Here is a 26975-nt window from a genome sequence, read left to right as displayed (position 1 = left end):
TGTGTCCTCACTCCCACTGCACACAGCCCCATGGTGCACTGCAGAACCTCAGTCACTCAGCCCTGTGTCCTCACTCCCACTGCACACAGCCCCATGGTGCACTGCAGAACCTCAGTCACTCAGCCCTGTGTCCTCACTCCCACTGCACACAGCCCCATGGTGCACTGCAGAACCTCAGTCACTCAGTCCTGTGTCCTCACTCCCACTGCACACAGCCCCATGGTGCACTGCAGAACCTCAGTATTCTCGGGATCTGATCTCCAGCAGCCTCAGAACAGAACACTGCTTCCTGGTATCAAGCCGCACAAGACCGAGGAGGCACCGCCCCTTCCGGTGACGTCATCCCGACCACACAGCAGCTCCAGTCTAGCCACTCCCCTCGTTGCTCTGTCCACGTCACGGTGACGTGTCTCCCCCGGTGAGAAGATGTGGTTCTGGTCCCGGGACCCGGCCCGTGATTTCCCGTATGATATCACCGGGGAGAGAGAGGAATTACCGGGAGGATGGGGGATACAGAAGGGCAAGAAGAAGGTGCGTACACGGCATGTCCTCCCCCGGGGCTGCCCCTTACGGCAGTGTAACTAGGAGCATTACTACGTAGTAACGTGGTGTGTACGGATGATAACCGCAGGAGCCGTCCTCTGCTGGTACCGCATCTGTGTGTATTGTGTCTATACAGTGGTGGCTGCAATGTCCTGGCTGGGCACTAGCTCCTGTACTCTGCAGGGAAATGAGTGGCCCCTACAGCTTGGAGGAGAGTATCACATCTCTGCTGCTGTAAAGGGAACCGTTACCTTTAAGGGGTTTTCCACTATAAGGAAAGTGGCCCCCAAACACCCTAGAAATAGCAGGCAGGTGCCCCCCCAGGGTCCAGTGCTTGCTCCTGCCTCTGTGTGTTGCTGTCACATTGACAGCACGCTTCACCGCTGCAGCCAATCACTGAGCTCAACCGAGGTAGACAGCACGAGCCGCTTAGCTCAGCGATTGGCAGCAGCCGAAACACAGACGAGCAGCGTCAGGGACCCAGTCCTGGACCCGGGAAGGGGGCTGTTAGGAATTTTATAGCGTTTGGTGTTCACTTTCCCGTGATGGCTGACAAACTGTTGGTCACCAGATGATTGCTGTAAGCTGCGCTCCCTGTCGTACGCATCTAGTGGTAGCCGTGAAAAATCCACTTGTTATTTAACTAGATAAAGGCCTGATGCTATCGCATCGGGAGGGCGGTAATGTCGCGATGGGGGCAGGCTTTGCAGCGTTGAGAATCTTTCCCCCCCCCCATGTGCTCACCCACCTATCCACTCTCTTTCCCCATGTGCTGACTTCTCCCGTCTGTGCTCTCTTCTTTGACCTGTCTACCCCATGTGCTGACCGTGTACAGAACATACCACAGCTCCGCGGCAGGGGAGGAAGCAAAAGACAATACTGACATTACAGCAGGAGATCGCAGAGTATACATTTTGTGAGGTAAAATATTGTTTAAAAACAGACAGTGAAATATTTTACCTCACAAAATGAATCCACTGTGATCCCCTACTGTAATGTCAGTATTATCTTTTGCTTCTTCCCCTGCCCAGGAGATGTGGTATGCTCCGTACACGGTCAGACACAGACAATTTTTAAAATGAACTTTTGTTCCGGGAAACCCCTTTAATGTGACCGGCTTCCTCTGCCTGTAGACATGTCGCCCATCTGCTGCCGGGATCAGCCGAATGATTCACTGCGCCGAATTCGTGCAGGTGCAGTAAATCAGACAGCCGCCATCTTTGTGCAGGCAGATGGCGGCAGTCACATTAAAACTGCACATGCGCTCCTCCTGTACAAAGATGGCGGCTGTCAGTGAATCATTCTGCTGACCCCGGCGGCGTGTTCGCGACTGTGTTCCGCTGGTGGTACCGCACAAGAGGCCGCGTGAGTGTGTGTGTTGCGACGGTGTTCCACTGGTGGTACCGCGCAATAGGTTGGTACCAGCAGCAGTTTCCATATTGACACACCCATCACTTCGGTGTCCCAATATGGCGGTCGGTGAACTTCAGCCGCTTTGAATTCTGGGATACAGTGAAATCTGGACAGAATAGGAAATGAAAACATTACAAGGCAATTATATAAATAATAATAATAATCTTTATTTATATAGCGCCAACATATTCCGCAGCACTTTACAATTAAGCGGGGACTTATACAGACAAATTCAATACAAGTTAAGACAATTTAAACAGTGACATTAGGAGTGAGGTCCCTGCTCGCGAGCTTACAATCTACAAGGAAATGGGGGGACACAATGGGTGAAAAGTGCTTGTTATTTCAGGTAGATAATGTAGGGGCCGAGATCCTGATTCCAGCAATGTATCCCTTAGTTTACTGGGTGCAGCAGTTGTGATATAATCAGTTTTCTCTGCTGCAGATCTTGCAGAGCTTTAAATGCTGAGCCCTGTATAACCCGCCCACACCACAATTGGCAGCTTTCTGAGTACACTGTGCATAGGTAGAAAGCTGCTAATCAATGCTGGCTTTATACAGAGCAGGGGGCACGAGATGCATAGTCCTATAGTGATAATCTCCTGCCGATAAAACACTGATTTTATTTAAGCTGAAGCAAGCAGCCTGGTAAGTGATACATTACTGGAATCAGGGTCTCTGCCTCTACAACATGCTGCTCTCAGGTTACATAACAGTGCAGTTTATATGGCAGGATTGTTTTCTCTTGCGGATTTAGAATAAATAAGTGATGTAGGATCCAAATGGAGTAGGCGGAAAAATCCAGACGGTTAGTCATACGCAAAGTAACCCCATTGAATGAAGTTAATCTGAGTGTAAACCAAATAGCAATTGTGCATCCACTTAGGACGTAAATTTAGTGTTAAAAGCAACAAAATGTATGTCTGATGTGATTGTGCCCTTATTTTCCTTTGTAGATATACCGTAACAAGCAAAAATGTGGTCACTTGCAACCACCATCGGTGGGACTCCTCTATACTTAGTTCCAAAACACTAGGGAGGGGGTGTATGAGTGCCCCGGTTTGCCCACCTTCTGTAAGGCATGACACGTTCCTTTTTTTTTTTTACTTAATAACAATGCTTTTGTTAAAACTTTTAACATATAGTAATTGGTACAGAAATTAATATAGAGGAAGGGGACAAAAATGCAACATTGTTTATCATCCAAGTGTTGATTGTTATCAGTAATAATGTGTCAGTTGTAGAAACTCATTCAATCTCTTCCCCAGGTTCCCCCGCGTCTCTGCCCAAGGTCCCCCGTGTCTCTGCCCAAGGTCCCCCGCATCTCTGCCTCAGGGACCGTCACTTCACATTCTTCTTCCTTATAAACTAACTAGATGGTAGCCCGATTCTAACGCATCGGGTATTCTAGAGTATGTATGTAGTTTATTTATGAAGATTTTTGAATAATACATTAAATACACAGGATTCGGACGGCCGTGACCAATTAGCGAAGCGTGGTTCAAATCCCGCGCCAATTCGCAGCCGGACTGCGCCTGTCGCTGATTGTTCGCGTCCGGCCACGGAGTATATAGCACAGCCCACGGAGTATATAGCACAGCCCACGGAGTATATAGCACAGCCCACGGAGTATATAGCACAGCCCACGGAGTATATAGCACAGCCCACGGAGTATATAGCACAGCCCACGGAGTATATAGCACAGCCCACGGAGTATATAGCACAGCCCACGGAGTATATAGCACAGCCACGTAGTATATAGCACAGCCCACGGAGTGTATAACAGCCCACATAGCATATAACACAGCCACGTAGTATGTAACAGCCCATGCACGTAGTGTATAACACAGCCCACGTAGTGTATAACACAGCCCACGTAGTGTATAACAGCCCACGTAGTGTATAGCACGGCCCACGTAGTGTATAGCACGGCCCACGTAGTGTATAGCACGGCCCACGTAGTGTATAGCACGGCCCACGTAGTGTATAGCACGGCCCACGTAGTGTATAGCACGGCCCACGTAGTGTATAGCACGGCCCACGTAGTGTATAGCACGGCCCACGCAGTGTATAGCACGGCCCACGTAGTGTATAGCACGGCCCACGCAGTGTATAGCACGGCCCACGCAGTGTATAGCACGGCCCACGCAGTGTATAGCACGGCCCACGCAGTGTATAGCACGGCCCACGCAGTGTATAGCACGGCCCACGCAGTGTATAGCACGGCCCACGCAGTGTATAGCACGGCCCACGCAGTGTATAGCACGGCCCACGCAGTGTATAGCACGGCCCACGCAGTGTATAGCACGGCCCACGCAGTGTATAGCACGGCCCACGCAGTGTATAGCACGGCCCACGCAGTGTATAGCACGGCCCACGCAGTGTATAGCACGGCCCACGCAGTGTATAGCACGGCCCACGCAGTGTATAGCACGGCCCACGCAGTGTATAGCACGGCCCACGCAGTGTATAGCACGGCCCACGCAGTGTATAGCACGGCCCACGCAGTGTATAGCACGGCCCACGCAGTGTATAGCACGGCCCACGCAGTGTATAGCACAGGCCACGCAGTGTATAGCAATGTGGGCATCATATCCCTGTTTAAAAAAAAAAGAATTAAAATAAAAAATAGTTATATACTCACCTTCCGTTGGCCCTGGATCCAGGCGAAGCGATTACCGACGCTCCTCGCGCGCTCCGGTCCCAAGAGTGCATTGCGGTCTCGCGAGATGATGACGTAGCGGTCTCGCGAGACCGCTACGTCATCATCTCGCGAGACGGCAATGCATGGAGCGGTCACCGGAGCGTCGCGAGGAGCGGGGAAGGCCCGTTCCTGATCCGGGGGCCGACGGACGGTGAGTATATAACGATTTTTTTTTTATTATTATTATTATTTTTAACATTAGATCTTTTAACTATTGATGCCACATAGGCAGCATCAATAGTTAAAAGTTTGTCACACAGGGTTAATAGCAGTGGTAACGGAGTGCATTACACCGCAGCATAACGCAGGCATAACGCAGTCCGTTACCGCTGCCATTAACCCTGTGTGAGCGCTGACTGGAGGGGATTATGGAGCGGACACTGACTGCGGGGAGGAAGGAGCGGCCATTTTGCCGCTGGACTGTGCCCGTCACTGATTGGTCGTGGCCGTTTTGCCGCGACCAATCAGCGACTTGGATTTCCATGACAGACAGAGGCCGCAACCAATGAATATCCGTGACAGAAAGAAAGACAGAAAGACGGATGTGACCCTTAAACAATTATATAGTAGATACTGGTCATACACTTAAAATGACAATTGAACGATGAAAGATCACTCATTGTTCGTACGAATCTTCATTTGCGGGACGGCACTGTACACATATCCAATTACATTGTACAAATACCTTTTAGATGAAGCTGTACATTTCTGGTGAGTAGCTAACAAAAACGTTCTATAATTATTGGGGTGGAGCTAATGAAGCAGTCGGCACATAGACATTATGCCGTGCGTGATAGTCGTACAAAAATATCTAACATGCCTGAACGATGTATCTTTCGCTAAAAGTGCTGCGGGATTGCAGAAAAAGCACTTTGAAACACTGTCCGAGGACGATGTGACTATGAAAACTATTTGATGATTGCATAACTGCAATAATGAAGTCGGTCTCTGTAGTTTGACGGCTTTCAAATTTGACAGCGTGCCACCATGTTGCATCAAAACTTTAAATGCAAGAACTTGGAGCAAGGTAAAGTTAGACAACAGCAAGACTCCAAATTTATCATCCAGCAAGGACCACTATGATAAATGTTGCATTTTTTGTTCGTTCTGTCTGTTCTTAGTTTGCACCATTTGTATCTAAGATAGAATTAGTAAATCTGACGAATTTTGTTAGTTGAAACTTTTTCAACAGATTTTACATGTAAGGAACAAATAAAATGACGCCCAAGCCTGTAAATTATTCCTCCAGCTATTAAGAATGTCAAAAACATACTGGAGACAAAATCCAGAGCACATTACATCTATAATTTTAGTTCGCAATGGATTAACTATCCTAATAGTCTGGACATACTGTTGTGGCCAAAAGTATTGACACCCCTGCAATTCTGTCAGATAATACTCAGTTTCTTCCTTAAAATGATTGCAAACACAAATTCTTTGGTATTATTATCTTCATTTAATTTGTCTTAAATGAAAAAACACAAAAAGAATTGTCCTAAAGCCAAATTGGATATAATTCCACACCAAACATAAAAAAGGGGGTGGACAAAAGTATTGTCACTGTTCGAAAAATCATGTGATGCTTCTCTAATTTGTGTAATTAACAGCAGCTGTAACTTACCTGTGGCACCTAACAGGTGTTGGCAATAACTAAATCACACTCGCAGCCAGTTGACATGGATTAAAGTTGGCTCAACCTCTGTCCTGTGTCCTTGTGTGTACCACATTGAGCATGGAGAAAAGAAAGAAGACCAAAGAACTGTCTGAGGACTTGATAAACCAAATTGTGAGGAAGCATGAGCAATCTCAAGGCTACAAGTCCACCTCCAAAGACCTGAATGTTCCTGTGTCTACCGTGTACAGTGTCATCAAGAAGTTTAAAGCCCATGGCACTGTGGCTAACCTCCCTAGATGTGGACGGAAAATAAAAATTGACAAGAGATTTCAATGCAAGATTGTGCGGATGTTGGATAAAGAACCTCGACTAACATCCAAACAAGTTCAAGCTGCCCTGCAGTCCGAGGGTACAACAGTGTCAACCCGTACTATCCGTCAGCGTCTGAATGAAAAGGGACTGTATGGTAGGAGACCCAGGAAGACCCCACTTCTTGCCCCGAGACATAAAAAAGCCAGGCTGGAGTTTGCCAAAACTTACCTGAAAAAGTCTAAAACGTTTTGGAAGAATGTTCTCTGGTCAGATGAGACAAAAGTAGAGCTTTTTGGGCAAAGGCATCAACAAAGAGTTTACAGGAGAAAAAAAGAGGCATTCAAAGAAAAGAACACGGTCCCTACAGTCAAACATGGCGGAGGTTCCCTAATGTTTTGGGGTTGCTATGCTGCCTCTGGCACTGGGCTGCTTGACCGTGTGCATGGCATTATGAAGTCTGAAGACTACCAACAATTTTCGCAGCATAATGTAGGGCCCAGTGTGAGAAAGCTAAGAGGTCATTGGTCTTCCAGCAGGACAATGACCCAAAACACACTTCAACAAGCACTAGAAAATGGTTTGAAAGAAAGCAATGGAGACATGTAAGGTGGCCAGCAATGAGTCCAGACCTGAATCCCATAGAACACCTGTGGAGAGATCTAAAAATTGCAGTTTGGAGAAGGCACCCTTCAAATATCCTGGAGCAGTTTGCCAAAGAAGAATGGTCTAAAATTCCAGCAGAGCATTGTAAGAAACTCATTGATGGTTATTGGTAGCGGTTGGTCGCAGTTATTATGGCTAAAGGTTGTGCAACCAAGTATTAGGCTGAGGGTGCCAATACTTTTGTCTGGCCCATTTTTGGAGTTTTGTGTGAAATGATCAATGTTTTGCTTTTTGCTTCATTCTCTTTTGTGTTTTTTCATTTAAGACAAATTAAATGAAGATAATACCAAAGAATTTGTGTTTGCAATCATTTTCAGGAAGAAACTGAGTATTATCTGACAGAATTGCAGGGGTGTCAATACTTTTGGCCACAACTGTAGGTGGCCAAAAAGCAACAAAAAGTGCTTACAAGTGGATGTAGCTGTTTGGAGTGTCCCTGCCGCCCAAACTCATGTTTTGTCAAAAGCTTCTTTAGGAGGTGTGTGCGTGTACGCCTTCTGAAGAAGCTTTTGGTGAAACGTGCGTTGAGGCTGTGGTGACGTCACTTCTTACAGGCTTGTAGCCCTGGCATGCCGGAGTTTTGTGTAGTGTCTCATAGATCAGATTTACTTGTCCATTTCCAGTGTTGGTAAATATAAATTTGTGATATGTAATGTTGTTATTTATGAAACATTTGAACAGAACATTGACCCGTACATCATTTCTTATTTTTGATCTTCATTGATCAGGCCGGTGGTGACCCAGTATCAGTGTTTGCTTATGAAATTCGTCCTGGAGCAGAAGAACAGACACAAGCGGCAAAATCGGCCTTGAAAAGAATAAAGACTTTGAGACACCCAAATATCTTAGCGTATGTGGATGGCTTAGAGGTAATGGCTGTTGTGAGCTGATTTTTTAATTTTGTTTGTTTGTTTGAAGGGGTCTTCTCAAGTTTGAAAGTTACCTCCTACCCATAGGATAGAGGCTTACTCTGCAGTCGCTGAGTGTCTGATGGTCATGGCCCCCTAGCAATCCCGAAAACGGGTTCTGAAAAACCCGACTAAATGGAGGTCAATCATAAGCAGTTCAAATCTACTGACAAGTGCCTAAGATCAGCCGATCGGAGCGCTCAGCAATCTCCAGTGCTCCTATTAAGAATCAGAGGTTGTAGTGCGCATGATCGACCATTGCTCCATTCGGCTGGAATTCTTCAGAGCCCCTCTTCTTGGCATTGTTGGGGGGTCATTGCGGTAAGAATGCTAGCTATTAGAAAGTTTGCATTTATGCTAAAGTTTGGGGCTAGCTTTCACACTTGAAAACAACCCTTTACATCTATCTATTTATTTATCTATCTATTCTCCCTATTTATTTGGTTCTTTCTTCATCAGTCCTTCATGTCCAGCATTTTATTTGCCTGCTGACGTTTCTTTTATTTGTCTTGGTTGGTTACAGTGGCTCCAAAGCGACATTTTAGAACTTTTCCCCCATATTTTGTACCTGATAACATTGAAGTCATCTCCAAATTGTGATAATTTTTGTGATTGTACCCCAAATTGTGAGCAACTCGGGGTCATAAGCTTAAAGACGACCTTTCCCCAGATCAAAGGTGGACAGTTTGTTCCCTTATTTATTCACACTGCTCACCTGAGTTTCCGTATTGTCTGTTTGTTTTTTGTGTTCTTTGTTTTTAATTCTGCCGTACGGTTCCAAAGATATTGACATTGTTTTTTAGTGCTCTGTTTTTCTGGTCTTTAGCGAGGGGGCTTGTTTCACATTATCTGGAAGGATCTGCGCAACTCCCACTTGTGGAAACCATAAAAATCTGTCCTAATAGAAAGGCCCTTAATTCTAGAACTGAGTGGTGGTTAAAAAAAAAACAAACAAAAAAAAAAACAGAAGAACAAAATAAGAGCAAAAAGCTGGCCACTCTTGAGCTGCTGACAGCGTCTCCTTTAAAGGCTATGTACACTTTTTATATTACATTTGTTTTTATTGTGTGTAAGCTGAAATAATAATTTTATAGTTGGGTTCACTAAAATTATTACACAGGTTTGGGTTTACAGCTCCTGTGCAGTCTTCGTGATATCCTGTGTAATCTATCCCATAGTCGTGTTCCCTTTCAACTGTCACCTATTGATGGTTGACCACCAACCAAGAAGCAGTGGACAGATAAAGGGGGTAACGACCGCAGGATGAAGGGGGGGTAACAACCGCAGAATAAATACTGGAGGTACGACCGCAGGATGAAGAAGGGGGGTAACAACCGCAGAAAAAATACTGGAGGTACGACCGCAGGATGAAGAAGGGGGGTAACAACCGCAGAATAAATACTGGAGGTACGACCGCAGGATGAAGAAGGGGGGTAACAACCGCAGAATAAATACTGGAGGTACGACCGCAGGATGAAGAAGGGGGGTAAAAACCGCAGAAAAAATACTGGAGGTACGACCGCAGGATGAAGAAGGGGGGTAACAACCGCAGAATAAATACTGGAGGTACGACCGCAGGATGAAGAAGGGGGGTAACAACCGCAGAATAAATACTGGAGGTACGACCGCAGGATGAAGAAGGGGGGTAAAAACCGCAGAATAAAGAGCGGAGGTATGACCGCAGGATGAAGAAGGGGGGTACGGCCGCAGTACCAAGAGGGGGTAACGACCGCCGGATGAAGAAGGGGGGCGGGGTTATGACCGCAGGATGAAGGGGGGTAACAACCGCAGAATAAATACTGGAGGTACGACCGCAGGATGAAGAAGGGGGGTAACAACCGCAGAATAAAGAGTGGAGGTACGACCGCAGGATGAAGAAGGGGGGTACGACCGCAGTACCAAGAGGGGGGGTACGACCGCAGTACCAAGAGGGGGTAACAACGGCAGGATGAAGGGGGGGTTACGACCGCAGGATGAAGAGGGGGGGTTACGAACGCAGGATGAAGAGGGGGGTAACGACCGCAGGATGAAGAGGGGGGGTTACGACTGCAGGATGAAGAGGGGGTAACGACCGCAGGATGAAGAGTGGAGTTATGACCGCAAGACGAAGAAGGGGGGTATGACCGCAGTATATCAAGAGGTGGGGTACGACCGCAGGACCAAGGGGGGGGTACAGTGGCAAGACGAAGGGGGGGGGGGGTACGACGGCAGGACGAAGAGGGGGGGGTGCAACCGCAGGATGAAGATGGGGGTACAACCGCAGGATGAAGATGGGGGTACAATGGCAGGATGATCGTACAAAGAGCTTGTTCTTAGATTAATATTATGGAGCTGCGTAGATCTGCATTGGAGCCATAGAAATAAAATTGTAGGAATTTTTTTATAGTATTTGCAAAGTAGATTTTATTCATTTATGGTACATTGGAACAATAAAACATTGGGTTGCTACTTTGTGCATGGCATTTATAGAAATCAGAATTGCTGCAGTTCTGTACTTCATCTTTCTGATACCACGGTCCTCTGCATTTTGTTACAGACAGACAAATGCTTGTACATCGTAACGGAACCTGTTACCTCTCTGGGGGCGTACATAAAATCCAGGGCTGACACAGGAGGAATCAGCGAGCTACAAATTTCTTGGGGTCTTCATCAGGTCGTGGTAAGTGTATATTTGTATATTGTGTGTATGTCTCGATACATCCTATGTCCAAATCCATGCTATGATGTCCTCTGTTGGCATTTAGAAAGCGCTCAGTTTTCTGACGAATGATTGCAACCTCATTCACAACAACGTCTATATGTCAGCTGTGTTTGTGGACCGGGCGGGAGAGTGGAAACTTGGGGGTCTGGACTATATGTATGCAGCTGGTAGCGAGGAAAGTGCCCCCAAAAAGGGTCCTGAACTGGAAAAGTATAATCCCCCGGAAAAATCAGATCGTTCAAAGACTTCTGGGGAGAAGTGGTATGTGAGACTAAAGCCTGTTCATCCATATATTGTTTGTGTGATCGACACGATATAATGCGATTATATTCTCCATGTAACAGGTCCGCAGACATGTGGTGTCTTGGCTGCCTAATCTGGGAAGTGTGCAATGGCTCACTCCCACGCCCCACGGCTCTCCGCTCACTTGGAAAGGTAGGCTGTGCGGTAATTGTTTCATTAAATGTGTTCGTCTGTTCATACGTTTCAGCAAATCTTTGCCGATCCCAATAAAATACATTTTCACTAATATTTGTGTCATCTGTGACAACATTCTCGTAAAGTGTAACTGACATTTCCAGAGAACTTGCAGCAGAATGCCAGTTTGCTTCTACCTCCTCCTCCATCCATAGAATCTTATGAGTACTAACTGTATTTCCTAGCTCAGTATTGTGAATATCTATACTCAGTGAAAGCAGTTGTTACCCGTGAATTGAGAGTTAACCCCTTCACACCGCGGCCCTTTTTCGTTTTTACATTTTCTTTTTTCGCTCCCCTCCTTCCCAGAGCCATAACTTTTTTATTTTTCCGTCAATATGGTCATGTGAGGGCTTATTTTTTGCAGGACGAGTTGTACATTTGAACGACAGCATTGGTTTTGCCATGTCTAGTACTAGAAAACGGGAAAAAAATTCCAAGTGTGGTGAAATTGCAAAAAAAGTGCAATCCCACACTTGTTTTTTGTTTGGCTTTTTTGCTAGGTTCACGAAATGCTAAAACTGTCGTGAAGGGGTTAAAGATTAGTGATAACAGAGCGTGCTGGGATAAGCTGTTATCTGAGCATGCTCGTGTGCTAACAGAGTGACTTCGGCGTGCTCTAGTACTATGTTCGAGTCCCTGCGGCTGCATTTTTCTCAGCTGTTCTACAGCAGCAACACATGCACATTATTGCTGTTTTCCTCTATAACTTTGATTTTTTAGCTCTGTGCCATTCTTCGGTAATGCCTGCCATTGTGTACTACAGATCCCCAAGTCACTGGTGCTTCACTACTGCGAACTCGTTGGGGCAAATCCTAAAATCCGTCCCAATCCTGCGCGATTCCTGCAGAACTGCCGCGCTCCTGGGGGATTCCTCAGCAACATCTTTGTGGAGACCAATTTATTCCTTGAAGAGATACAGGTCAGTTCCCTTACAAATGAGGACCCATGTGTAAAAACTGTAGAGATGAGCAGATCCATTTGCCGGATTCGTGTCCATACAGAAGGCTCCCCGAATCTCTGCCGGTGTCCCCAGTGCGGCTTTTGATTAGCCAGGGCTGGCGTGACATCATCTTTCCGCCACATTGCACAGATGATGTCACTCCAGCCCTGACCAATCAAATGCCCGGTCTATAAAACATAAATGGAATAATTTCCTGTATTATAATAATCTTTAGTATTTTTGATTAATTACTATTGTTATAAATCACATATATTTTCCATTCTAATAGACTTTTTATTACTGTGTGTTTTCTGTGCAGATTAAAGATCCTGCTGAGCGACAGTCGTTTTTTGAGCAGCTCAGTGAACACCTGGATTCGTTTCCTGAAGATTTCTGTCGCCATAAAATCCTTCCCCAGCTACTGACGGCCTTTGAATTTGGCAGTGCGGGTGCTGTAATCCTCACACCCTTATTTAAAGTGAGCAATTAAAGACTCAATATGTTGGTATTAATGCACAAACTGTTACATTTTCACATAAATTCACACTTCGGCTGTTGTTATGGACGTCGGGCTCCGGTCACATCTACGTCTAACGTTTTATGGCAGATTTTGTCATTTTTTTTATTGGAAGCTAACGTGCATCTTGTTGTTTTTCTCAATAAAATGATGGATAACGTAATGGAAACCCAAGAGACCCCATTATGGTCAGTGTTGTCCATCGGACGTGAATTATGCCTGCCAATTTTGCATCCAAAAAACTGAATTCCCTACCTCAAAACCTAGTCTAAAGCAAAGAATAAAAACAGGCATTTTAGGTAGAAACGCGATATTTCGTTGCTACATTGCAGCGCAATATAAGGGAATGGGGTCACATTTTGATCACTAGGATGCTGCGACAAGTCACAAAATAAGAAGGAAGTGACTATGTCCAAATCTCTGGTTTTGCACTTTACAGTAACATCTATTGTCTTGATTTGTGTTTTAGATTGGAAAATTCCTGAACGCTGATGAATATCAGCAGAAGATCATCCCCATCATTGTAAAGATGTTTTCTTCCACTGACCGAGCCATGAGGATACGACTCCTGCAGCAGGTGCGCTACCTGACATGTAGGGATAGTTTCTTTTTTTTTTTTGCCTTCTTTAGATCTGATTATGTCACATCATACAGGAGGTGACGATAGATTCGGCGTGAGGGGAAGTGTAAGAAAAAAACACCAGGGGTGCAAACGGTTGAAAGAAAATGTCAGTCTGCAGATTGCATTCCCCAGTATCCCTCTAAGACGCCCACTTTGATGATTGCATTTTCTCTATCGCCTCATTGGGGGACACCGGAACCATGGGGTGTATGCTGCTGCTACTAGGAGGCTGACACTATGCACAAAAAGTTAGCTCCTCCTCTGCAGTGTACACCCCAACGACTGGCATTATGCACTTCAGTTTAGCTTAGTGTCAGTAGGAGGTGGACACGGGTCTTTCATTAGACCCATATATACCTCAATGTGCGTCGTTTTCTTTCAGGTTTTTCTGGAGGGATACAGTGTGAACAGTCACAACTGTAATCCCACAATACGGACTATGAGTACGGCGTGTTCTGCCACCCCGTATCCTCATAGATCTGACAGCAGGACCAAGACCCCTAGCACAGAAGCGTGCTCAGAAGACCAGTCCTAGCTCCGTCCCCCACCCACTCGCCCACCAGAGCTTGTCGGTTGCGGAGACGAGGATGTTCATTACCAGCGTCTGATACCTTCCTCGGTCTGAGGTTAGTAACGGGCGGCGTGGGATGTTTAGGTGAGTATCCAACTTTCCCCTTCCCTCAGGTATCTCTGGGTCCCTCCTCAAGTCGGGGTGGTCATAGGGGGGTCCCTGGGGATTCCCTTATTGTCGTTTTCAGCGGGCGGGGAAATGCAGGGCGAGAGTCATCGCTCCGTTCGCGCTCCGGCCCTTGTGGGCGTCCACACTGCTTCCTCTCTGGCGGCTTCATTGTTACAGGCGGCCGCACTGTTACAGGCAGCCGCACTGCCTTTCTTGCGGCCGCACCTTGCTCTGAGCGGCGCGGTGGCCCTACAGGTAGCCACGCTGCTTTTACTGCGGCCGCACCTTTCTCTAATCTGGCGCCGTGGCCTTGCAGGCCGCCGCGCCGTTTCCCCCGGTGGCTGCACCTTTTCCGGTACAGCGGCACTCTCCGGCGGTCGCCGGCTTCTAATTTAGGCCCCGGCTTCTCCCGGGGCCTACTTCCAGCTGCGACTCTGCCCACTTCCTTTTTCCCTCGGGCGGGCTTTCTCCCGCCCGACTGGTTTATCTTGGGCAAGCTCCGCCCACCGGCGCCATCCTGGCGCCACTGACCTTGCTGTTAACCCCCGCCCACTTCCTCCTGCGCCGCTTTAGTTTTCCTTTCGGCGCCAGGAATTTCGTTTCTCGGCCCGGGATCGTTTTTTCGAATCCCACCCTCCAAGAGACCCCGCTCTAGTCCCGGGTTTCTTTGCAGCCATCGCTTCCCTCCTCAAATCCGGGGTGATTGTTCCCGTTCCAGAAAATGAACGGTTCACAGGTTTCTATTCGAACCTGTTTGTGGTACCGAAGAAAGACGGCAAAGTTCGTCCCATTCTGGATCTCAAGTTGCTGAACAAGAGGGTTCGTCTGAGACACTTCAGAATGGAATCCCTTCGTTCATTAATTGCTTCCATGGAGGGCTCAGGAATTTCTGTGCTCCATAGACATCCAGGACGCCTATCTCCATGTCCCGATATTCCCGGGACATCACCGATTCCTGCGTTTTGCAGTACTTCAGGAGCATTTTCAGTTCGTCGCCCTGCCGTTCGGTCTCGCAACCGTTCCCAGGTTTTTCACGAAGATCATGGCAGCGCTGATATCCATCTTGAGGGTCAGGGGCCTGGTACTTTTTCCGTACCTCGATGACATCCTCATCAAGGCTCCGTCCTTTTCTCAGGCTCACCAAAGTCTGTCCATCGTCCTCGACACCCTAGCCTGTTTTTGGTGGCTTGTCAACAGGAAGAAATCCTGTCTTATTCCTTTTCAGCGCCTCGTTTTTCTAGGCATGCTCTTCGACACTCTTCAGACCAGAGTCTTCCTTCCCGAAGACAAGAGATCCACCCTTCGCCGGGAGGTTCACCTGCTCCAGGGTCCTCGGCTTCCCTCCTTCCGATCGGCCATGAAGGTTCTGGGGAGGATGGTTGCAACATTGGAAGCGATTCCTTTCTCCCAATTTCACTCAAGACCTCTTCAGCAGGCTATTCTATCACAGTGGGACAGGTTTGTCTTCTCCCTGGATCGTCCGATTCGGCTTTCTCCCCGGGTCAAGCGGTCCCTCAACTGGTGGCTGACGTCACCTCTCATCTCCCAGGGCAGGTCCTTCCTTCCAGTTCACAGGCAGGTGGTGACGACGGACGCCAGCCTGCTTGGCTGGGGTGCGTTGTTTCGTCACCTGACTGTTCAGGGTCATTGGTCGGCGCATGAGTCATCTCTGCCGATCAATGTCCTCGAGCTTTGGGCCATCTTTCTGTCTCTTCTTCACTGGGAAAGGATTCTCAGGGGTTTGCCAATTTGAATCCAGACGGACAATGCCAGTGCAGTGGCATATGTCAACCACCAGGGGGGACTCGGAGTTCTCGGCCGAGGTATCCAAGATCCTCCTTTGGGCAGAGGCAACGGTCCCGGTGAAATCCGCGGTGCATATCCTCAGCGTGGATAATTGGGCCGCCGACTTCCTCAGCTGCGAGGGACTCGCGGCAGGGGAATGGTCCTTGCATCAGGGGGCGTGTCCTAGCTGGCCATGTGAGTGGACACAGGGAAGAGTGCTCCCACTGCTAAAGCGACAAATATCCTGTGCAAACGTTGATTACCGGACTTTTGTGCCACAAACCGGTTAGCTGAAGGTCTGGGGAGCAAAGCGGTGCTGAGTGGTGGATCCGGCATCAGAGGCAATGACCAGACGGAGGCAGAAGGATGCAGGTGCTGGCGATGCAGGAGCCAGCCAAGATGGTGCCGAGGTCAGAGAAGAAGCTGACAGGGAGAACGCCGCATGTCAACGGCGTATGGAGGTGGCGGCGAAGCTTCAGCAGTATGCCAGGGTGGAAGCTGTGGAGGAGGCAGAGCAAGGAACCGGAGCTGGAGCTGATAAGGAGGAGGATACAGTCCTGACTGCAAAGCCTGAGGTACAGAGGGGGAAGGAGAGAGGCAGCATGGCGGGGGCAGGAGGGGGGCCTGAAGTCTTAATGCAGAAAGAGGAGCCAACCCTCAGAGATGTTGTTGTGTTGATCTCGTGCCAGCAATCCCTGAATTCCCTAGCCCTGCAGATGCAGGAGGTAAAAGGGGACACAGCACAGATTAATGCAGCCCTGCAAAAGATGGACAGACGTATGGGAGCGGTGGAGGAGAGGGTGAGCACGGCAGAAGACCACATAGTTAAACTGCAAAAAGCTGAGAAAAAGTTTGCCCAAGCAATATCAGAGCTCGCTGCCAAGAATGAGGATCTGGAAAATAGATCCAGAAGGAATAATATACGTATAGTGGGGCTGCCTGAAAAGACTGAGGGGAGAAACCCCACAGAGTTTGTTGAAAGCTGGCTGCTGGAGAAAATTGGGGGCACAGTGCTGACAAAAGTATTTGCTGTTGAAAGAGCTCATAGGGTCCCGCCGCAGCCCCCTGCCCCAGGAGCGAATCCCCGTACCATGCTTGCCAAAATACTGAACTACAGGGTCAGAGACATTATCCTCAGAAAGGCTAGAGAAATGGAGGATCTGACGGCTGGAGGTCAAAAGATTGCCCTCTACCCAGATTATTCTGCTGCAGTTCAGAAACAACGGATGAAATTCACTGGGGTTAAGAGACGACTGAGGGAACTAGGAGTGCAATACTCTATGCTGTTCCCCGCAAAGTTGAGACTGGTGGCTTTTGATAAGACCCACTTTTTCCTGAAACCAGAGGACGCTACCCAGTGGATTGATACTAATGCGAAAAAACTTAAAGGAAAGGGCGATTGACATCTCGGCGAGATCCGGACGGGAGTTGTTTCTCTGTTGCTGGAGGAGGGATTTGCGTTTAATGGCACATTGGTTAAAGGGTTGAGCAGCGGTTGAGGGCTCGGCTGTGCCATATTGAGTGATTGACCGGAGGGGATAGTAACGATTAATAAGTATGGGGGAGGCGGGTTATGCCGGGTACTGCAAATTGGTTTGGTAATTTCTCTACATGTTTATTTAAGTTGGAATGTTGGAAAAAACAAAAACTGTGGGAAATTCGAATTGTTATTGCATCGGGAGGTGCATGGAGAGGGTTAAGTAAGGGAGAGTTTTCGCAATGGGCGGTGGAGCCCCACTCTTGATGAGGAAGAATGTGTTGTATTGGGTGGGTTAGGGGGGCAAGTTGGGAGTTGGTAGGGGGGGTGGGAGGGATTAAACAGCTCATACTTGGAAAAGTGGATACTATGACGGATGATGAGCCGTATGATGGGGGACCGCATTAAAATATTGAGTTGGAATGTAAGAGGCCTAGCGGATAAAACTCGGCGGGCGGCAAGTCTGCAGTATGTTCGACAACAGAGGGTCTCAATGATATGCCTGCTGGAGACACATTTAGTGCGGGAAAAGGTGGATGTATTGAACAGGCGCTGGATACAGAGGGCATTCCATTCTACCTTCTCTACGTACTCTAGGGGTGTGTCAGTGTTGGTACCTGTGGGAGTGCAGTATGAAGAGGTGATGGTACAGGAAGATGTGGATGGTCAGTATGTGGTGGTGCAATGCAAAATAAATGGAGTGTTGATGTGTACAGCGGCAATGTATATTATACTCAAGTAAGAAAATTAGAGAGGTGCTGGAGAGGGTGGAACGCTGGGGCCGATACCATTTCTAATTATTGGGGATCTTAATATATGTGATGACTTTTGGGATAAAATTAAAAACTCCCAGAATAGGACAGTGGGACACATTACTACATTTGGGACTTATATTCGTGAAGTGGGTATGACTGATCTATGGAGAGATAGGCATGTTGGGGAAAGGGGGTATTCATGTTATTCACCGGCTCATGGTACTCTATCCAGAATTGATTTGGCACTGGGCAGCTGTCTGTTGGACACGATGGTAGGGGATGTGAGATATTTGCCTAGGGCCCTCTCGGACCATAGTCCAATTGAGGTGGAGTTTCGGCCGATGGGGACAGGGGCCATGAACAGGAGAGAGTGGAAGATTCACCCTAACTGGCTGCACAGAATAGATCTAGATAAGATAAAACGGGAGTTGGTGGAATTTTTTGAGATGAATGATGGGAGTGTAGATGCTCTTACTGTATGCGAAGCCATGAAGGCGTACTTGAGGGCTGTTGTTTAGAGACATTAGTAGATGTAAGCGGAAGTCGAGAGAGGCAGAGAAGGCAGCAATTGATGGGTTGAGGGCAGCGGAGGATGAGATGGTGACACTGGGTACTCCGGAAGCTGGGAAGAGATGAAATGCAGCTCAAAGTCATCTGGAAGAAATTTTGCTGGGTAAAGCTGAAAGGAAGCGGGAATTCATGAAGCTGGCTTATCAGGAGGGTGAAACTGTAGGTCACATGCTGTCGCTGGTGGCTTCTGCACAGAGAAGTACTTCGTTTGTCCATTCTCTGGTTTCCGGAAGTGGTACGAGTGTCTCTGAGACTCCAGAGATTTTGGAGGTTTTTGCGTATTATTACGAGGACCTATATTCCACTAGGGTGGATGGGACTGTGGGAGACACAGTGGCGTTCCTTGAGGGACTGGAGCTCCCGAGGTTGAGTGATGCAGATAGAGAGGGCTTGGAGGCTTCTATCATGGAGGAGGAACTGGGTCGGGCATTACAGTCTATGGCTAATAGGAAGGCGCCTGGAATAGATGGGTTTCCTGCTGAGATCTATAAACATATGGGGGAGGTGCTAATTCCCAGATTAAAGGCGGTCCTAGAGGAGGCTAAGACTAGGGAGTGTCTGCCTACATCCATGAGAGAGGCAATAATAGCGGTGATTCCTAAGGAGGGGAAAGACTTGGGGCAACCTGAGTCATATCGGCCAATCTCCTTGCTCACTATATATGTCAAGATTCTGGCCAAGGTGTTGGCGATGAGGTTGACGAGTGTAATCTCCGGCCTGGTGCACTCAGACCAATCTGGCTTTATGCACAAGGAGGAAAATACAGAGCAATGATTTATTGAAACAAACTTTATTTTTATACATAGTAATAGATAAATACATAACAAGTATAAGTAATAAATGGCTAAAACACAGAGTGAGTGCCCGAAAAATGCTGATATGCGCCCCCATCAACCACACTCCCCAGATGCAATACCGGTATAAAGCCCATTAAGTAAGTCACTATATTAGCCCCCTCAATTGGGGGTATAAAAGGCAGGAACAGCACAATAGGTGCATAATAGCACCCATAGAACCAGGCACAAAACGGCCTAATGGGGACCCAGTGGAAAAACCCCTAAATAAACAGATGGAAAAAGTGCTTACACCTACCAAGAGCCAGAACCGGGTGGGGAGACAGGTGGGGAGAAGCCCCAATCTGGCTTTATGCCTGATAGATCCACGGCGGTCAACCTACGGAGGCTATTTATGAATCTGCAGCTTAGGTCTGATAACTGTGGCCAGAGAGTTATTGCATCTTTAGACGTTCATAAGACGTTCGACAGTGTGGAATGGGGATATCTCTGGCAGGTGTTGCAATATATGGGGTTTGGCTCGCGGTTTGTGTCCTGGATTCGGTTGCTGTATTCGCAGCCGATGGCCAGAGTCTGGGTGAATGGGGAGTTATCACGGACTATACAATTAGCTAGAGGGACAAGGCAGGGATGTCCGCTCTCTCCTCTTTTGTTTGCTCTGGCCGTGGAGCCACTGGCTGCTAAACTTCGACAGTCTGACGAGGTGTCTGGGTTTAAATATGGGATGATTGAAGAGAGGGTGGCGTTGTATGCGGACGATATTCTACTGTTTCTAGCTGACCCGGTTGCTTCCTTGGGGGGGCTATTGGGATTATTGAAAGGATTGGCTCACTGTCAGGACTGACGATAAACTGGAGTAAGTCTATTTTGTTTAAAGTGGACGACGTAGGGGAGGAGGGGAGTGAGCCACTGGAGGATGGGCGACTGAAGGTGGTAAGTCAATTTAAATATCTTGGGACATGGGTATCTATGCCGGTTACGGATTAGGGTACCGTCTCACAGTGGCACTTTTGTCGCTACGACGGCACGATCTGTGACGTTCCAGCGATATCCATACGATATCGCTGTGTCTGACACGCAGCAGAGATCAGGGACCCTGCTGAGAATCGTACGTCGTAGCAGATCGTTTGGAACTTTATTTCGTCGCTGGATCTCCCGCTGTCATCGCTGCATCGGTGTGTGTGACACCGATCCAGCGATGCGTTCGCTTGTAACCAGGGTAAACATCGGGTTACTAAGCGCAGGGCCGCGCTTAGTAACCCGATGTTTACCCTGGTTACCATCGTAAATGTAAAAAACAAACAAACCGTACATACTCACATTCCGGTGTGCTGTGCTCTGCTTTCACTTTACGGCCGGCACTCAGTCAGTGCGGGAAGCGGACGGCAGGGGTCCTGACGGACACCGGAATGTGAGTATGTACGGTTTGTTTGTTTTTTACATTTACAATGGTAACCAGGGTAAACATCGGGTTACTAAGCGCGGCCCTGCGCTTAGTAACCCGATGTTTACCCTGGTTACCCGGGGACTTCGGCATCGTTGGTCGCTGGAGAGCTGTCTGTGTGACAGCTCCCCAGCGACCACACAACGACTTACCAACGATCACGGCCAGGTCGTATCGCTGGTCGTGATCGTTGGTAAATCGTTTTGTGTAACGGTACCCTTACATACATAGGAATCTGACTCCGATCTTAGGTGTTCTTAAGGCAAAAGTGGATGCTTGGGTTAAGCTGCATTTATCTGTGGTGGGCAGGGTGAATCTTATCAAAATGATTTTGATGCCAAAGATTCTGTATGTTCTTCATAATGCGCCAGTTTGGATACCGTGTGGGAAATTTCGGCAGATTAACTCCCTGTTCAGGAATTTGGTATGGGGGAGACAACATCCACGTATCAGACTGGAGACACTTCAGCGACCCAAGGAAGATGGGGGCTTGGCATTGCCTAACCCTGAAGTATATTTTCTTGCAGCGCAGAGTCAGCACTTAAAGGGCTGGGCGCATGAATGGTCGTCTGGGGCGGTACAGCAATTAATGGAAAAGGTGACAAAAAGAAGGCCAGCAGTACAATGTCTGGAGGATGGCTCCCTGGGGGCTTTGGGGAAATTGTATCCGACTATGTTATTGATATGTAAGCTCTGGAGTAGACTAAAACATATACGTGGGATTACGGGTCTGACCAGATTCTCCCCGCTGTGGCATAATAATAATTTAAAGGAGTTTGTGGCAATGGGGGTACTACCAGAATGGCAGGCCAAGGGGATTCAATATGTCTATCAGATAATTGAGCAGGGAGAGTTGAAATCCTTTTCCCAATTTCAGCTGGAATTTGATCTCGGGCCTGCGGGGGAATATCAATATTTGCGGATGAGACCCGCATTTGGAGCTCAGAATAGGGACGGAGGCATCAGAATTCAAAGGGATATAGTGTTAGAGTATGTGTGTGGTGAAGGGACTACTGGGGGGGTTATTTCCACTCTTTATAAAGACTTGCTGCACACTTTCCTGTTAAGGTTTCCAATACTGGCGAGAGTTAAGTGGGAGAGGGATCTGGGCCCAATGGAGAATGAAACTTCGGAGTCGGTGCTGGAGTGGGTTCCATGGCTGTCTCTGAGCGAACCGTATAGGCTGTCACAGCTTTATGTAATACACAGATTTTACAAATCTCCGAAGGTGTTATATAAGGCAGGCTTGCGTGATGATTCTGAGTGCCCGAGGTGTAAATCTACAGATGCTGATATATTTCATATGACGTGGACGTGTCGGAGACTGGCTGCTTTTTGGTTGGTAGTTTTGAGTCGTGTGGAAGGAGCATACAGATGCACGGTGCCAAGGGACCCGATGGTGTGCTTGTTGGGGTGCGTGGATGAGATTGGAGTGGATAACAACCTGAAGACAGCTATTGCCAGATTGCTGTATATGGCCCGGAAGGTAATAGTGCGAAATTGGATTAAGGACGAGCCCCCTTCAAGAAGAGAATTCCTCCAATATGTGAAGCAGGGCCTGAAACTGGAAAAGGGGTTTTATCAGAAAAGAGGGAAAATTGAAATGTTCGATAAGCTGTGGTCTCCGTGGCTTGCCATGGGATAGGTTTGTTATAGAGACCAGGTGAATCAAGACCCTGAATTGGTGAAAACATAACACGTGGCCTATGGTCCTAACTGAGGGGATAGTCATCCTATAGATTTGAGTGTGGAGCTATTAAACAAGGTGGGCTGTCTTATTGGGGGGGCGGGATAAGTTGGGATTGCGGGGTTCGTTTGGGGGGAAAACTTTGTATTGAAAACAAGAATGTAACATGTCAATTGTAATGTTATTCTTAATAAAAATTTATTTGAGTTAAAAAAAAAAAAAAAAGAAAAAAAAAAAAAAATGGTCCTTGCATCAGGAGATCTTCCATCAGATTTGTCTTCGATGGGGGACTCCGGATGTGGACCTCACAGCGTCCCGAATCAACAGGAAAGTCCCTCAGTTCGTCTCCAGGTTCCCCGATCCTCTCGCATTGGGCGTCGACGCTCTGGCCATTCCTTGGTTGCAGTTCGTGCTCCCTTGTCTTTTTCCACCCCTGCCCTTGCTTCCCAAGCTGTTGAAAAAGATCAAGGCGGAATGAGTTACGGTCATTCTGATCTCCCCGGATTGGCCCAGGAGATCTTGGTTTGCAGAGATCGTCAATCTTCCCGCAGACGCTCCCTCGCAGCTTCCAGACAGACCCGATCTGCTGTCTCGAGGTCCGATTTGCCTCCCGAATTCTCGGTCGCTCAGTTTATCAGCGTGCCTGTTGAGACCGCAGTTCTAAGAGCATCCAGCTTTTCGGGTGATTCTCACTATGATTCAGGCTAGGAAGCCTTCGTCTTTCGGGATCTACTATCGTACCTGGAAGGCTTACTTCCGTTGGTGCGAGTCCAACCGCGTTTCACCTATGTCCTTTTCCCTTCCTTCCATTTTGGCCTTCCTTCAGGCAGGACTGGATTCGAGCCTTGCACTTAGTTCCCTAAAGGGCCAGGTTTCTGCGCTCTCGATTCTCTTCCAGAAGACGTTATCTTCTCGGCCACAGGTCAAGACCTTCCTTCAGGGAGTAGCCCATGCTGTCCCTCCATACAGGGCTCCTGTGAATTCATGGGATCTTAATCTTGTGCTGGAGGTTCTGAGGGATCCCCCCTCTGGACCTCTCAGCGAGGTCTCCCTGTCAGTTCTATCCTGGAAGGTGGCTTTTCTTGTGGCCATCACCTCTATCCGGCGTGTTTCCGAGTTGGCGGCACTTTCTTGCCGGTCTGCTTTCCTGGTTATCCACCAGGACAAGGTGGTCCTGAGGCCTCCCCCTTCCTTCCTTCCTAAGGTGGTTTCCACCTCAACGAGCACATCGTTCTACCTTCCTTTTGTCCAGCTCAGACTCATCCTCTGGAGCGATCGTTGAACAAGCTGGACCTCGTCAGGGCGGTGAGGATCTACCTGGCTAGAACAGCCTCTTTCCGGAAGACGGATTCTCTTTTCGTCATTCCTGATGGCACGTGAGGAGGCCTGCCGGCTTCCAAGGCGACTATTGCTTGCTGGATCAGAACGGCAATTTTGGAGGCTTACCGGGTCAAGAACAGAGTGCCCCCTCCCGGGATTAAGGCTCACTCTACCCGGGAACTAATTAGCAAAGCCACTAAAGACTCAAGGTCTACAAAAATTCAATTTTCAACAGTAGAAAAAAGAAGGCAGCAACACTTACCTGCCCAGATATTGGAACAAATGCACTGCAGGGTGCAGCCAGCCCATAAAGCAAGATGTTAGTAACACAGGTGCACAATACCAGATCAACAGCCACTCACCACATACCCACTCCTGGAGGGGGTGACTGCCCAGTATACAAGTGCACAATAAAGGCCCACATAGGGCGTTGTTCACACAATGGTACTGCATAGTGTCTGGTTCAAAGCCTATTAGTCACGCCCCTACTCTTCGATTAGGCGGGCTGGCCAGCACACTCTCAATGCATCCCAGTGTGAACACCCCTCCTGCGAGACCGAACATGTTTGGGCTTGGCTGCACCCCGAAAAATACAGTGCAAAAATATACAAAAATAATGAGGTATTGGTTGATATTTTGGCCAAAATACGCAAGCTCGTAACCCGCGCCAAGGGTCCCCACGCTTACGAGTCCTATCACTAAACTAAATAGCAAAGCCACTAAAGACTCAAGGTCTACAAAAATTCAATTATCAACAGCAGAAAAAAGAAGGCAGCAACACTTACCTGCCCAGATCTTGGAACAAATGCACTGCAGGGTGCAGCCAGCCCATAAAGCAAGATGTTAGTAACACAGGTGCACAATACCAGATCAACAGCCACTCACCACATACCCACTCCTGGAGGGGGTGACTGCCCAGTATACAAGTGCCCTACAACTTTGCAAAGCGGCAACCTGGTCTTCCATCCACACGTTCGCCAAATTTTACAAGGCCCATACCTACGCTTCGGTGGACGCCAGCTTAGGCAGAAGGATCTTGCAGGCGGCAGTGGTGAGTCCTCTGACCTGATGGAAGTCTGTTTTCCCACCCCAGGGACTGCTTTGGGACGTTCCATGGTTCCTGTGTCCCCCAATGAGGCGATAGAGAAAACAGGATTTTTTGGTTGCTTACCATAAAATCTGTTTCTCTGAGCCTTCATTGAGGGACACAGCACCCTCCCATATTATTCAGTTTCTGTTGTTCTGTGTTCTATGACTGTTCTCATGGTTACAGTTCTCATGTTTGTGGTTATGTTATTTCAACCTTATTGTTTTTCTCCTGCTTTCTCACTGACTGAAGTTCATAATGCCAGTCGGTGGGGTGTACACTGCAGAGGAGGAGCTAACTTTTTTTTGTGCATAGTGTCAGCCTCCTAGAGGCAGCAGCATACACCCCATGGCTCCTGTGTCCCCCAATGAAGGCTCCGAGAAACAGATTTTGCAGTAAGCAACCAAAAATCCTGTTTTTCACAGCCCACCACATGCTTTTATATTGACCTTGATACAATTCATATAAAGCTCCACCTTCCTCTTCATAAAGAGGTTCTACAGCACCTGATAAGTTTATAAATCTATATCTGTATATCCTTCCTGTAAACTCTGAAGAATATTGATCACCTCGGCTCCCAGCTTCATATTTTCTCTAGTATTTTTGGCTGATGATAAATGTTCTTATAGTTTACAATAAGGGGATATTATGAATATTATAGCTTAAAAAAAAAAAAAGAAAACCGAGCCAATTATTTTTTTTCTGTTATTAACTTGAGTATTTTTTCTTCTTCTTGGCATTGTACATGTGACAGATGGAGAATTTTATCCAGTATCTCAATGAGCCCACCGTCAACTCGCAGATCTTCCCTCATGTGGTCCATGGTTTTACAGATACAAACCCTGCTATACGTGAACAGACTGTGAAGGTAATCGCAGCATGGATAAGTTGTCCTTTTTTTTTTTTTTTTTTGCTTTTTAGGGGTGTACTTAATATTTTTTCCACTTAATTGCAAACTATTACATTTAACCCTTTCCCTTCCCGTCACCTTGGTAGCTGTCAATGCCTGAGGCAGCCGGGGGGGGGGGGCGCGTTTGCCCGAGGCAGCCGGGGGAGGGGCGTATGCCTGAGGCAGCCGGGGGAGGGGCGTATGCCTGAGGCAGCCGGGGGAGGGGCGTATGCCTGAGGCAGCCGGGGAGGGGCGTATGCCTGAGGCAGCCGGGGGGGGCGTATGCCTGAGGCAGCCGGGGGGCTTGTGCCTGAGGCAGCCGGGGGGGGGCGTATGCCTGAGGCAGCCGAGGGGGGCGTATGCCTGAGGCAGCCGAGGGGGTCGTATGCCTGAGGCAGCCGAGGGGGGCGTATGCCTGAGGCAGGCTGGGGGGGGCGTATGCCTGAGGCAGCCGGGGAAGGGGGTGTATACCTGAGGCAGCCGAGGGGGGCATATGCCTGAGGCAGCCGGGGGTGGGGGTGGGCGTATACCTGAGGCAGGCTGGGGGGGGCGTATGCCTGAGGCAGCCGGGGAAGGGTGCATATGCCTGAGGCAGCCGGGGGGGGGGGGGGGGGTGGAGTATGCCTGAGGCAGGTCTGCTATTAAAGAGATCAGACTGGCACAGTGACTCTCCTTATTTCCCTGAGATGACAGCAGGGACAACATGAACCTCAAAATGCTAAGCACTGCTTTCAGCGTGAGCACCATGTTTAGTTTTGGGACCCGAATATAGGAAGCTTTCTGCTTGCATTTGAGCTGTTGCAATGGATGCCTAAGGCATTATGGGCCTTCAGCTGTGGGATGGAGTATTGGCGTGTGCTGGTAGGAGATGATTTTTGTCCTCTTGGCAATCTTCTATATATCGATCACTACTAGTAATGATCTAATGCCCCCAAGACATTGGGTCACTATTATCTTGGATCTGTAAAGAAAAAAACTGCTGGAAGAAAATAGATCATATCATCCTAGCTTTTCCCTGGGGCATTTAGTGTATGAAAAAAGTAAAAAAAAAAAAAAAAAAAAGTCAGTAC

General features: G+C 48.0%; 1 protein-coding gene across 1 annotated transcript in view; it reads left to right on the top strand.

Moving 5' to 3' along the window:
* The first annotated feature begins 271 nt into the window (after window positions 1-271).
* Window positions 272-26975, top strand: part of SCYL1 (SCY1 like pseudokinase 1) — a 72338-nt gene continuing 45634 nt past the window's right edge. Inside the window, exons 1-9 of the mRNA XM_077287756.1 lie at window positions 272-531; window positions 7979-8119; window positions 10695-10817; window positions 10903-11120; window positions 11204-11294; window positions 12103-12258; window positions 12599-12757; window positions 13266-13373; window positions 25771-25884. Coding sequence (XP_077143871.1) covers window positions 427-531; window positions 7979-8119; window positions 10695-10817; window positions 10903-11120; window positions 11204-11294; window positions 12103-12258; window positions 12599-12757; window positions 13266-13373; window positions 25771-25884 — 1215 coding nt within the window. The 5' untranslated portion in view covers window positions 272-426. The remainder of the gene's footprint in view (window positions 532-7978; window positions 8120-10694; window positions 10818-10902; window positions 11121-11203; window positions 11295-12102; window positions 12259-12598; window positions 12758-13265; window positions 13374-25770; window positions 25885-26975) is intronic.

This window comes from Ranitomeya variabilis, chromosome 2 (genome assembly GCF_051348905.1).
Source record: "Ranitomeya variabilis isolate aRanVar5 chromosome 2, aRanVar5.hap1, whole genome shotgun sequence".
Lineage (NCBI taxonomy): Eukaryota > Metazoa > Chordata > Amphibia > Anura > Dendrobatidae > Ranitomeya > Ranitomeya variabilis.
The sequence above is the reverse complement of the archived record's forward strand: the minus strand, read 5'-3'. Positions and strand labels throughout refer to the sequence as shown.